The sequence below is a fragment of the Vulpes vulpes genome, chromosome 4, assembly GCF_048418805.1.
Source record: "Vulpes vulpes isolate BD-2025 chromosome 4, VulVul3, whole genome shotgun sequence".
Taxonomy (NCBI): domain Eukaryota; kingdom Metazoa; phylum Chordata; class Mammalia; order Carnivora; family Canidae; genus Vulpes; species Vulpes vulpes.
This window is the reverse complement of record NC_132783.1, coordinates 45008397-45022547: the sequence shown is the minus strand read 5'-3', so window position 1 is coordinate 45022547 and position 14151 is coordinate 45008397. Positions and strand designations below refer to the sequence as shown.

At 32.1% G+C, this 14151-nt stretch overlaps 1 protein-coding gene across 17 annotated transcripts in view; it reads left to right on the top strand.

Annotated features, from left to right (window-relative positions):
* Nucleotides 1-14151, top strand: part of RAP1GDS1 (Rap1 GTPase-GDP dissociation stimulator 1) — a 153861-nt gene that overhangs the window by 103195 nt on the left and 36515 nt on the right. For all 17 annotated transcript variants that reach the window (XM_072755603.1, XM_072755597.1, XM_072755604.1 and 14 more), the window contains one exon: nt 10608-10736. In XM_072755603.1, the coding sequence (XP_072611704.1) occupies nt 10608-10736 (129 nt within the window). The remainder of the gene's footprint in view (nt 1-10607; nt 10737-14151) is intronic.

Genomic DNA, 14151 nt, shown 5'->3' with positions numbered 1-14151 from the left:
TATTAGGTATTTTTGCTAACTTCAGATCATTTGATATTGGTTGTGTACCCCTAAATGAGTCACTGAGGAAAAAAATAGAGCTCTGTGAAATTCAGGAAGCAGTTTTTATTAGCACTGGAAAATGAAGTTCCTTTTTTACATGTTTTTACTATTGAGTTTCACTACATAAGCCACTAGTACTAACTGAGTAGAATAGTTGAGTGATAAATTGTTACTCTACCAGAAAAATTAACTGTGTTCTTAGCCCCAGTAACTTAAGCCTTATTCATTGGGAATTATTACTTTAGCTTTACAGATAATTTTTTTTAAATATAAAGATAAGGAAGTGCTGAAAATGGTCACAAAGATCCATCAACATAGTTTCTTTGATAATATTTTCAGACTGTTTAATAGTCCTAAAAGTAAATTGACACCAGACTGAGACTTAAGATATCTTGATTCCTGTCCATCTGGGAGACAACTAACTGTGAGCATATCCATTTTTAAAATCCATTAAATAGGGAATAAAAAGAAATTTCCTAACCAGATTATATATTGTGAAAATACATATGTGGTAAAGGCATTTTTGAACCTTTTGATAAAGCTGTATAAAACTCAACGTTCTTGAATTTTAAAATTTTTGAACCAGCTCAGGACTGTACAGTTTTAAACTATGAGCTAGCTGGATACATTCTTTTGTTTTCTTGTTGGTGAGACAATTAAAATTTTTTATGGCCAGACTGGCAGTATGTAATATCTGAATAGAGAAAGTTATAATTGCTTAGCTAGAAAAGTTGTATCTGTAATATTATACAAGTAAAATCATGTTCAAAGAGAATAAGGCAAAACTTTTTTTTTCAGTAAAAATCATTTAAAATTTATTCTTTTGGGAAAAATTATATCTGTTTTTTACATGGCAGAAAAGCACTCTTCAATTCTGTGGCTCTCCAAAATCACCTGAGTGTTTGATGGTTGTGGTTAGAGCAAAGCTTGTTGACAATTGGATATTCAGGGTGAGGAAATATGCTGAACTTCCTATATTGTCTTCATCTAGTTATTATCCTATCAATAAGAAACTGAGACCTATTATTATAGATATTTTTATCTCATTAGTTTCTTGGGTATCTTTTTTTCTAGCTTTGGTTACCCAATGTCAAAACATTCCAGTGAAGACTAAAAACTTCGTTCAGATCTATTTGCAAACATAACACCATTTTAGCCTGTAGCAGAAGTTTTATAAACTCTTGCCCACTATATTAATTGATATTCCCTATTCATGTTTATGGTAGTAGCAGAAAGTGGCGATGAAAACATCCTGATAATAGTGCCAAAAATTTACTGTAGGTGATCCACAGACTTAAAAAATCTGCACATGTATACTTAAAAGTTGACTGCACCTTGAATGGAAACAAACCAGTAATCTAAAGCAAAGCACCAGAGTTATTTAACACCTTGTTTAGGTAGTCACTATATTGGTAGTCACTATTTTTATTATCTTACATGTGATATGTAATAACCATGATGACCATAATAAATATCTCTTGGAAAACTCTGTAATTGAGAACTTAATTTTTTCCCTAATATGCATATGCTAGAAACATAAAATATAGGGAAAAGCCTGTTATAATTCTTAAGAAAATTATCAGTGGCAAGCATTAAAGCTAGGACTAATTATTTCTTTTACATAAACTATGCCATAAGAGAGAGAAGAAATAAACACGTATCATGAAAGGAAAAATCAGTTTCCTTTAAAATGGTTAATGTAATGTACATAATTTATGACTGGCTTCTTCATGTAACCTATGTTATATATGTGATGTATGTATATATTATATGATATCAGTTTGAGGAATGTGGCATATATTGGATATATAGGATATCAGTTTGAGAATATGATATATGTGTATATATATCATAAATATATATAAAGATATATATTTAAGTGTGTATATATATGATTTTTCAAATAGAGCTGATTTTTCTCTAATATCTTAATAACTCCCTGTTATAGAAAGATTAATTTCTGTTTTTTTTGCAGCTCCTAAAATCTTTCTGGTATACTTTTATGATAATTCTCACATTTATTTGCTGCATAGACTCATGATATGATTGAAGGGAGGTCATCTGTGTGGTTTAGGAAATGCAACTGAAATGTATGAGTATGTTATTGGAGTCTAACAACTGAATTTAAGTATTCAGCCCAGTACATAAATTCAGTTGTTTAAAACAGGCCTGTAAAGTATTTTCGCTCTAACTTAAAGATTATTTAGTATGTAATTAATTTTAGCTCTTAACTTCATTTCAATCAATAACATCAATTTCACAATTTTAACCATACTATTTATCCTAGTGACTTGAGTCCAGTAATTTGGCTTACTTGACTTTTCTTCATACTTAAAATAGGAAGAATAGAAATTAATAAGGAATAATCCTGATTAAAAAGCACTTTGGCCTGAGCTACTTGTTTATTTTTATGTCTTGGTATTACTTGGTAAGTAATACAAATAATTTTGGTAAGAAAGAATACTTCCTAGATATTAGATGTTTAGAAAATGATTTGCCTTGCATAAGTGAGAAACAGTTTCCACAACTTATTTACTATGGGTACAACTAATTAATAGTTATATATAATTTCCTAAATACTGAAAAAAAAATTTGCCTAATTTTGAAGTAAAAAAATAAAACTATAAAATTTTATCTTTGTAATTTATTGTCTTTTTCCTCATAATTATATTAATTTTACAGTATACCATTTCAGTGTATTTTCTGTTCTTTTTTTTTTTTTTTTCTGTTTATAAAGCTCTGGGAGATGTGCTTTTAAGTTTGCATCTTTTGAAGCCCAGTTTGTCAAATTAAAGTAGTCTAGTGTGTTAAACAAATTGTGTTAAAAGGCTTCTATTATGCAGCTGAGTTTTAAAAATACATTGTGTAATTCTTTATTTACTGTTTTCTCTCTGTAAAAAATTTCTGAATTTTTACTGTGTGTCCAGTAGAGCATTTGAAATTACTCAACCAGATTGCACTCAAAGTTCTGCTACAAATGTCATTTTAAGCAATTGTTTCACTGAACAATCAAGCAGTTAGTAGTTCTGTCTCTTCTCCTAATTGGTCTATTAAATTTGACCTATTAGACTAGCTTAGCTTTTCATCATAATTTTCTAATAAATTACTATAATCTGTTACTTAATGGATAAGCTAAGAACTTGGTTTTTAGTAGAAGTGTACAAAATGCACATTTGATTTAATTCCACACGGTCAAGTAGTGGCATTAATATTTAGCTTTGACCATTATAGAATGAATTTCTGAATGCAAGAATCTGAATATTTTAATTCTAAAAATCTGAAGAATTTTTTATCACAAAAAAAGAAATACTTGTTATAGTGTTTTCATTAGTGATTTAAAGTTTGGCATTATTTTACAGAAATAATACTTTCTTGGCGTTTTCAGCTTCCTAGATTGTCCTATAATTATAATGGTGCATTTAGCATTGTAATGCTAAATTTTAACTGAGGGCAGTTGAGTAACTAAATATGTTTGGGATTCCTCATTCTCTTAACATATTTTTTTCTTTCTTCACTTTGTGTCTGGATTGAAGATGATTAATCATAGATGTTATTTAGTATTATTCACAAGATTTTCCTCATAGTAAAAATTCGAGGTGACAGAGTTGGCTTTCTGGTTTTAACTCATCCTCACAAGATAGAAAGAATTCCCAATTTGGACTTCTTTTTGAAGAATTCATGGTCTGACTGAAACTAAGTAACTAAACATTAAAAACAGCTCCTAACATTTATTTTATGTTGTAAATTCTAAAGAGAATAGGTAATCTGATCTCTAGTATTCTGCTTTGATTTAATTTTTACATTTGTATAGTTTTCACCATCATTAGTTATTGCCACATTTTAAATATTGCAATATAAACATACATTTCAGCTGACAGAATTTCAGTATATGAAGCCCGTAAGGAGATTTTCTCTATACATGGAATGCTTTCCTCTATTTAGAGATGAATATTTATTTATTTATTTTTAAGATTTTATTTATTTATTCATGAGAGACACACACACACAGAGAGAGAGGCAGAGACACAGGCAGAGGGAGAAGCAGGCCCCATGCTGGGAGCCCAACGTGGGACTCCATCCCAGGAACCTGGGATCACGCCCTGAGCCTAAGGCAGACGCTCAACTGCTGAACCACCCACGGGTCCCTAAAGATGAATGTTTAGATAGTAACAGTAAACTGAAAGGTCAGGCCTTGTTTGTTACTTATGTTACTACACCAGTTGAAATGTCATGGTATCAGGCACATGATTATTGACTATGTACAGTATTGTAGGTGCCAGAAATGACATGGAAGTATTTGGTGTTTAGCCTCCCAAGAGCTAAGGCTAAAGCCAGAGATGAATAATGGATCTTGGCCACATATCAGTCCATCTTTAAAGTGGACTACTTAAAAATAGCCATTTGGAGAGAAATTCAAGGCAGAGAAGTATTATATGTAAAATCATTTGTATAAAAATTAGTAATCCTATTTTCTAACTACAAGTAAAATTCAATAAAGACCAAACTGAAAAAAAAAAAAATAAAGACCAAACTGCCTATATTTTATTAAACAAAAATATTTTAAGTAAATACTGTTGGAAAAATTGGAGATTGGTAAGAAATCAGAAATTTTTTGGTTATGTAGATGTGTGTTGCAAAAAAGTTCTGTGTAATTTTAAAATGGAAAAGCTTAATAATGTAATATTTTAAGGCAGTGAATCCTGTAAACAAAGAATTCTTGTTTTTAAACATATATGTTTGTAAGATATACATGTTGTGATATAAATTAACCTGGCATTCAGCTTAATTTGCTGTACAAAAATTTAGACTTGAATTTATATCTATTATGGATATGGACTTTCTCTCAGCAATGCAATTTGAGAGCAGAGACAAGATATATTTCTCCCACTAAGAGTTGCTTAAGCAACACCTGGCAGTAGTCCTCTTAAAAGAAAACAAAGTTTTAATTTTTAAAGGACGAGTTATTTCTGACATGAAAGCCTAGAATTTCCTTTAATCAGAATAGACACATCTGCAAAAATTTCCTTTGTAGCGGTATTCATTTTTTTTTTTTTTTTGTAGCGGTATTCATTATAACAAGAGTTGATCTGTAGTAGTAATTTAACCTGAAGTGAGCCCAGGAGAAAAGAAATACCTACTAGCTTAAGACATAATCACTCTAGGTGTCTTTGAATTGAGAAGAGTATATGGGTAGGTCTCTTAAGAATAATAAAACATTTTTCCTTTCTCTTGTGATTTTGCTTTGGGATTTTGTTCTTGCTGTTGTTTTACATTATACTAGTAATTTTGTCATTATATCTAGAACTTTTACAAAAGGGAGATTTTGCTGATGTAGAGACTTTTATTTTCAGAACTAGAAAAAAAAAACGTTTGAATTCTTTTCAACTTTTTATTTAACTGTTAGAAAGCAAAAATTGTGTAAATATATTGTCTTAAACCTCCAGTATTCTCAGTGGTAATGAATCTTGATTCTCTTTTTTTTGTTCATTGAAATTACTGTTTGTCATTGAAATGTATCACCTGGGGCTTAAATTATAGGGATAATCTAGGTAGAGAACATGTAAGGTATGGTTTGTTTAAAGAGGCCTTTTAAAATAATTGATTTGAAGTTAATTTTAAACACATGTAAATATTTTTACTTTTATATTCTCAATAGTAGTTTTAGAATAAAAGTTCTCCACTTTCCTGACCAGTCAACAAAAATATTAAGTAATAAGTATTTGGAAACTGTACCTGCACATGTGTATGCATAGAGTTTTTAACCACAAATCACCCTCTTAGTAGCAGTAAAGTCCATTTACTTTTCACTATTTAATTCACTAAAACTTGTTTACATTTCTGTTTACTGTTTTACATCATTTTAAATTTTTGGAAGTATATATATGCCATTTGTCCAGAGCAATATTCTTTAGTCTCTATTATGCCCAAATAGTTTTTATTCAATTTGTATTATAGTTCTTCATCAAGATTGATATTTGCTTGTGTTTGTTGTTTCAACTGTATATGATTCACTTAATTGTAGATTTTTTTTATTCAAGCCTGTAAATAGGAGTATTGTACTGTCTATACTATGAATAGTATACATACCATATACACATATTAATGTAGAGACTATGTATTTTGAATTGTGTATTTTTTATTTACTCATAGTTTCATCAGTAAGTCCTATTTAGTGATAAGGTTAAGAATCTTATTGTCTCTAAGGGCCTTTTCTTATGATAAGGTAAACATTTGTGCAGTCTTCTTAAGAAACTTATTCTTTATAGTAATTGATCAACATAACTTCTTCAGTTGAGTTTCTGGGATTCTTTTCTGGACCTATAATCTATCTATACCAATGTTTTAAACATTAAACTTAAAACTCAGGGGGAAAAAGGTTCTTCAACTTAAGATCTTCTCTCCAGATCTCCATTCTTTGGAGTTTCCATGAGTGTGACCTGAAGAACTTGGAACCATTGAAATTCAAATGTAGGTAGGTAAGTGTTCACACCAGCGCATGCGTTGATTGCCTTATATCTCTTTGTATATGCATCTGTATTGCACCCCCTCAGTGCCTTTCTTCCTCTTCCTCCCCATAGATCATGTAGGGCCTGTGTCATCTTGGTATTTTGTAATTCTGTATTTTGGTCAGTATTTGTCTGTGATGTGTGTCAGGAGCAATCTTTAAAAGTCTTCAGACATTTATGACATTGTGCTGTCTAAAGACTGTCTTTCACACATAAGTGTTTGCTGTGTACGAGCCTGGGTTGCATTTTGTGAATTGTGTTTGTTGAGTTCTGATAAACATTCCCCTGGAGTTGCTGGTATTCATTGAAGGATGCAAAAATTCTCAGTCTTGCACCGTTTCACTTTTTCAATTCTAGGGAGTGTGAACTATTTCTGGTTCTAAGAATATCTTCCAGTTAATATTCTTATTTAAAAATCATATTCTTGATACCATTCATAATAACATGAGTATCACCTACTGTCCTTTGAAGTTCGTTCACAAGCTTTCTTTGGGCAATAAGAAAATGATTAAACTTAATAATTTACTTCTAGCAATAAGAATTAATACCAACTTACTCCACACAAAGAGGAGGATCCCTACTTAACCCCACCTGTCAAAAAAAAAACTACTGATAACATACCAAGTTGTAACTGAAATAGGCAAACAGGCCCAATCATGGAATATTCCCCTAGGCTTAAATAGAGTTTCTACCCAAATAAGCAAAATAAAATGTTCAGGTGCTTAATGTAATTTTGCTCAAAATACCTGAACACCAAAATTTAGGATTCCTACCATGCTTTTAATTTTTATTTCTTTTCCTGTTACCTCATCTGCCAAGCACATCATTGAATTTCAAAATCTCTATTCCATGTTCTGTTTTGTTTTGTTTGCCATCTCGTATAAAAGTTAGGTAATCCTTTGGCAGTGGTTCTTAAACTTTTGGTCTCAGGACTCTTTTAGACTTAAAAATTGCTGAAGACTCTCTAAAATTTTTGCTTATAAGTATAAGCTATAAAAAATATGGGCTGTATCTATCAGTATTTAGCACATTAGAAATTGGAGACAATATTAAAAATTATTTGATATTGCATTTTAAAATAATAACTCACATTACCATATATCTTTATGAAAAATAACTTTTCAAAGTTAAAAATATTGCTCAGGTGCCTGATTGGTTCAGTCTGTAGAACATGTGACTCTTGATTCTCAGGGTCTTGAGTTCAAGCCCCACGTTGGGTGTGGAACCTACTTAAAAAAATATTGCAAAATTTAAAAAAATTACTGAGAATAGCATTTATTTTACGGTGAATGTGTGATAGGGAGGAATATGTTGATCACCAGCACAGTATGGTGCTGCTGACTGGGTTCATAATAAAGCCCCAGCAGTTTTACCCACCACTGTTCTTGGACCATTGTGTAAATGTCAGTACACTGAAAAAGGCGTATAAAATCTTGGTATTATTATGAAAGTAATTTTGATTTTTGTGATCCTCTGAAAGGGTTTTGGGGACCCCATTTTGAGAACCATTTGTTCTAGGATGCCTGCTTATCTTGAAATGAAAATTTGTATCAGTCTGTTTGAGTGAAGTTTTTTCCTTATCTGGGCTTCATTATCCATAGAGAATGACTTGCCTGCAATTGGTATGAACAGACTTTAGAGTTATTTGAGTATAATTTTTGTTTTAGTTAGCCTCATAGAAATGAATATAAAAGAAAGCACTCAGGTGATCAAAAATGAGTATGTCCATTGGATGACTATATAATTTTTCTCTACTTGTGTGTGGTTTGTGTGTTGTATGTGAGTATACAATTAATTTGGCTCCTGGGTATCTTTAAAACATATTTTCCCGAAGCAAAGTGATTTTCATGAATTAGGGTGATTTACACCAGATGCCACTGAGCTATACTTCTTTCTCTCCTGATCTACCACAGTTTCAAATATTACATGCTTCAATTTGTATGTGAAAGATTTTATGAAACTATGCAACATTTCCTAATTTTTTTGTCCCTCATTTCCCTGGAACCAAAATTCATGATACCTTAAAAGCAGTCCAGGAAAGTGGTAGAGATATCTGCCAAGTTAGGAGAATATGCAGAACATCATCTTCTAAATGGTATTCTCCTATTATCTCCTTCATAAAATTTGCTATTTATCTGATGTCCCTGGACTGTTGGATTTTTATAGTTTGTACCAACAGTACTGAGGGGGTGTGTGATGCTTACATATATGCAGACATACAGTGGAGTTTGACTCACACTCAATGCATGCGCTAGTGCTCACGCTTACATACCTGAAATTTAATGATTCAACAGCTCTGCAATATTTGAAGAGGTAGTCAAAATGAGTAAATAAAGTTAAAAATACTGCTAAAGAATAAAGATCTGCAAAGGTGATCCAGTAATAAGGAATATACTGGTAAGTAATTAAAATAATTTCTGACTTGGAAAGCTTATTGGTGCATGATCGTTACAAATACTATAACCATAATACAAGTATTCTGCCGATATAACACATAACACTATTCCTTATAACATAAGTAATTTGCTTATGAAATTATATAAATACTGTGAATCATTCAATTGCTGAATTGTATAGTACGAAAAAATATTTAACATTAAAAGCATAAGAACAAATCATTTAGTTGAATATATTCTTTTATTTCTGTCTCCTTTTAGAAAGGTTTCATAATTCCATTGAGAATTTGAAGTTGTTGTAGACTATTTGAATGCTAAACATAAACTTCCTTTTTCTCAGGCCTGTTTTCTTGTTTCGGTAATAGGCCCCCCCACAACTGAACCAAATAGTATGCATAATTATCCACAGATCAGTTTTCAGGGTGATAAGCCTCTGTTGGCTAGCCCTTCATACTTTACTCTAGAAGCAGGCAAAATTGACTACAAAGACTGCCAGGCATATAATCAACTGGAATGTGAGGCAGCTCAATGTGCCTTCTTGCTCTTATCTGATAATCACCCAACTACCTCCTCATCTATTGGTTAAGAACTAGAAAGAGTGATGAAAGGATTAGTAGGTAAACTGTCAAGGTATGCAGTGCTCTAAGGAAAATGTGTTTGTAATAAACCTGACTTTTATCTTTAGATTTCCAATAGGTAACTTAAAAAAGAATTTGGAGACAATTATTAGCTTGAAAATGGCATATAATTTTTAAAAGAAACAGAATTTTTAAAGCATTCCTGTTTTTTTGAATGAAACAGTAATAGTGTTTTGCATTGACATGTGAGTGTTTATATCTTACTTAGCTTATTCTAAGAGGCAGTATTTTTGATTTTCACTTGGTTTGTTTACCTTCAGCTCTGCTACAGGTATTCTATCATAATTGTTCATGAAGAACCATTGTGGATATCCAAGGCCTGTTACTTTAAAACTGATTAGTTTCTTAGAAAATGAAGGCAAGCAATGATGACAAAGCATATTGACCTCATTGTCTTTACCTCTCAAGCCAAATTTTCCTCTTTATTAAGATGCTTGTTGCTATTATTAAAACTTTGAAAAGAAAAATACTTTAACATATTTTTTCCTTGTAAAAACTCCTTTCCTTCCTAGCAGTCATCGAAGAACACTCTGCTGCAAATAATCAAAATGATTTTTGTGTATTATATACTTTTTTCATTCCTTTTTATGAAGCAGCTGCTTTTAAGGGATTCTAAGATACTGTCTTCTCTTGGTCTTTATTAAATTTGTTTTTCTGTGCTTTTCATATACTCTGCTTTCCTATAATACAAATATTACTTTGACCTTTTCACTTAATGACCAGTGATAATATTTAATTATAGATTTTTATATCCTACTCTACAAAGGTATAAAGTCCTGTTATTTTTTTTTAATTTATGTTTTGACTCTATTTTCATTTCTAAATTTCTTTTAATCATTGAAAAGATTCAAAATTCAACTCTTGTGAACTAATGTTTTAAGATTTTTCAGAGAACTGTATGGATGGACTTAATCTTGTTTTACTGTAATTGAAATAGTATTGAGTTTGCAATAGGAAGAATAAGAGATGCTTTATTCTTACTAATGTCCATTTGGTACATAAACATCTTTGTTTGTTTTTTACAGATTCCCTTCAAGCTCAGCTTATCAATATGGGTGTTATACCTACCTTAGTGAAATTACTGGGCATCCATTGCCAAAATGCAGCTCTTACAGAAATGTGTCTTGTTGCATTTGGTAACTTAGCAGAACTTGGTAAGTCCTAGTCATGAACCGCAAATATAAATAACTTATTAATGTACTTACAATAAATTTTCCTTTAGGTGTTAACAACCTGGAGAACCATGTAGATTATTATTTTTTTAAGCATCATAGATACTCTTTTCATTTTTTAAAAAGTAGATCCAATTATATGTTATGATTGGTTTATTTATAATTGGAGCTGCTTTGCTTCCCTCATTGTTTTATTTATCAAGGTTTAAAGTTTCCTCTTGTATATTATTTAATAGAGTTGAATATTTAAAATGATCTCCATTTAACTTTGGTATTCTTACAGAGAGATGATCTTGATATCAAGTATTATATTTTCAGGACAAAAATAAAGGATTGTTAATTCATTACATTTTATATAAATTATCAGGTAAAAACCTATCAGACTAAGGTTTTTTCCCCCTTTTTTTTTACAAAAATCCCTAAAAATAGTAGAGGACCTTTTCATAAGAATTTATTTGTAGCAGCATTAGAAAATACTATGAGAAATCCTTGAAAATCAGAAGGCATGGATGCCTGGGTGGCTCAGCGGTTTAGTGCCTGCCTTTGGCCAGGGGCGTGATCCTGAAGTCCTGAGATCAAGTCCCACATCAGGCTCCCTGCATGGAGTCTGCTTCTCCCTCTGCCTATGTCTCTGCCCCTCTCTCTCTCTGTGTCCCTCATGAATAAATAAATAAAATCTTAAAAAAAAAAAAAGAAAGAAAGAAAGAAAGAAAGAAAAAATCAGAAGGCAGACAGAAACAGACCAATATTGGAAATACAGCCCACTCATACCAGAGAAGAGGACTAATGACTCCAGCACCCCTGTCTCTTGTCTCTGTTTTATTTTTCTCTGTATCATTAATAGTATTCTCTCTTCTTTCTGACCTACCTTCCCATGATTTTTAATTAAAGTTACAACTCCTGGTCTGAATCTACCCCACAACCATGTTCATTATAAATTTTGTATTATGGGGACAGTGAAACCAAGTGACAGTCATAACTAAATAGCTAAAACAAACAAATTATTTATAAAGTGGGTATAATTAACAGAATTAAACGGAAGCACCAAAACTCTAGCCTTGGATTTTTGAGAGCTCACGTTCTTATATACTGCACATTAAAATCTTGATCTAAGTACTTTCTTTGGCTTTGACTTTAAATGTTTCAAATTTAAAGGAATAGAGATTATTTCTAAAAGCTAATTTTTAAAAGTATTTTTTTAAGAACAATAACATTTAGATTGAATTTCTTTTCATGAGATAGGAACTTTTTTTGTAGTATAGTTGATGCACACTGTTAAAAGTCATTCTTATTCACTGGGGTCCTCTGTTGGTATTTATGAACATCTTTGTCTTCTATCCTCCTGTACTTTTCTTTTTTTTTTCATACTATCTTATTATTTCCAACATTCATATAAGACCTAGAAAGAAAGAACATTCATTCATTGTTTTACAATGTTACATTGTTTGACAAGATACTGTTTTCCATTATTAAAATGGATTGTAGGAATTTGTGTTTGGTATACTTTGTAGAAATAAAACAGAAATCACATTGTAATTCCTGATGTCATAATCTTGATAACAGATACATAAACACCATTTAATGTGAGTTTCTTATGTTAAAGCATCAGGATTTGTTTGGGAGAGTGCATAAACCACTTCAATTCAGCCTCCTCTCCCTAGTCTGTATTTAAAGATGGATATACACCCAGTTAGTCCAATTTCATAGTCTGTTTCCAGCTGTTACTGCCTTTACCCCAGTTGGAGGATGAAAGGATAAAAGAGAAATAATTCCTTTACATACTAAGACTTCTAGAGTTTATATCATAAGTCTGTTATGTCCATGGAATAGATAGCTTATACATCAATACTGAAATTGAACATGTATGCCTCAGAATACTTTCCCTCTTTTCATTGTGGGCTTTATTGCCTACAAGTTAAGAAATCCACCTAGCATTATTATTATTGACATAGGTAAATATCAAGTTCCTGTCACAAACTTTTTAGTCAAAGTTTTTTAATAAAAATATTAGACATTTTTGTAGTTTTGCTCACAAAAGATCTAGCTTAAAAACAAAACATAAAATAATTTAAGTGCAATGTATTACAGAATTGGGAATAAAGAAGGAAAATGCAGCTTTGCCTTTTTCTCTTGGAGTCTTAGTTTATGTGTACAAATAATTTTTCTATATTCATAATTATAGCATGAATATAATTTTAAAGGTTGCATTCTTATCTGACATTATAGATTATGCAGAATGGCATTTTTTCCTTTTCAATTGGCTCCAAAATCTTTTTTTTTTTAAAGATTTTTTTTATTCATGAGAGACACAGGGTGGGGGGCAGAGACACAGGCAGAGGGAGAAGCAGGTTCCATGCAGGGAGCCAACGCAGGACTCGATCTCAGGTCTTCAGGATCGCACCTCGGGCTGAAGGCGGTGCTAAACCACTGAGCCACCGGGGTTGCCCTCCAAAATCTTTTAGAAAGAAAATTTTCTGTTTAAAATAGGAAAAGGAAAGAGGGGAGATGACACAAAAGCATTTTAGGACCTGGGAAGAAAGACAAGGAATAACTAAGTTAGCAAAACTTTGATATGTGAATCCTGGATTAGAAAGCCAAGAACTAACCAGTTTGCCCTTTGGAATCTTCCAAAGGATCAGAATTTGGTGATATTAAAATCTCATTCCCTTTCCATACTTTATTTATTTTTATTTATTTATCTATTTATTTTATTATATCCAAAATATTTATTGGGATAGTTTCTCACTCATCTTGATTCAGGATGCTTTTAGTGCTACTTGCATTTGAAGGAGCATTGCTTTTCCTCCTGTAGGCTGGCAGAGGACAGTGGAGCAGCCAACACACAAAACTACCCTTTGTGCATGGCTAAGACTGGTGATTTTGTAACAACCTGAGCACTTCACATCCATGGAGTAGGAGTTGAGCGTCTACACCAGGCACTTGTGCTTCCTCTTCTTTTCTGGGGCTGGTGGAAGAGGTCCTTCATAAGGGGCATGTTCTCGTGGAGAGGGCATTACTGCTAGAAAGCCCTTTTCCACACTTGATAGTAACCGTCCCTTCCACTTAAAGCAAAAGACTGTATGTATTCTCTGGAAATACTAAAAATAGAAAATTTGTAGTCTGGGGACATCAGTCTAAGATGAAGTAACAGGTACCAGAGTACCATTCCAAAAATAGTTTAAGAGAAAATAGATACACTGATGCTGAGAACTCCAATGTTATTGTCCCATTTGTCCTGTAGAATGTAAAGATACTTAAACAAAAAGATCATCTGGGGGCACCTGAGTGGCTCAGTGGTTGAACATCTGCCTTTGGCTCAGGTTCTGATCCCAGGGTCCTGGGATTGAGCCCCGCATCAGGCTCCTTGCTCAGCCAGGAGCCTGCTTCTCCCTCTTCC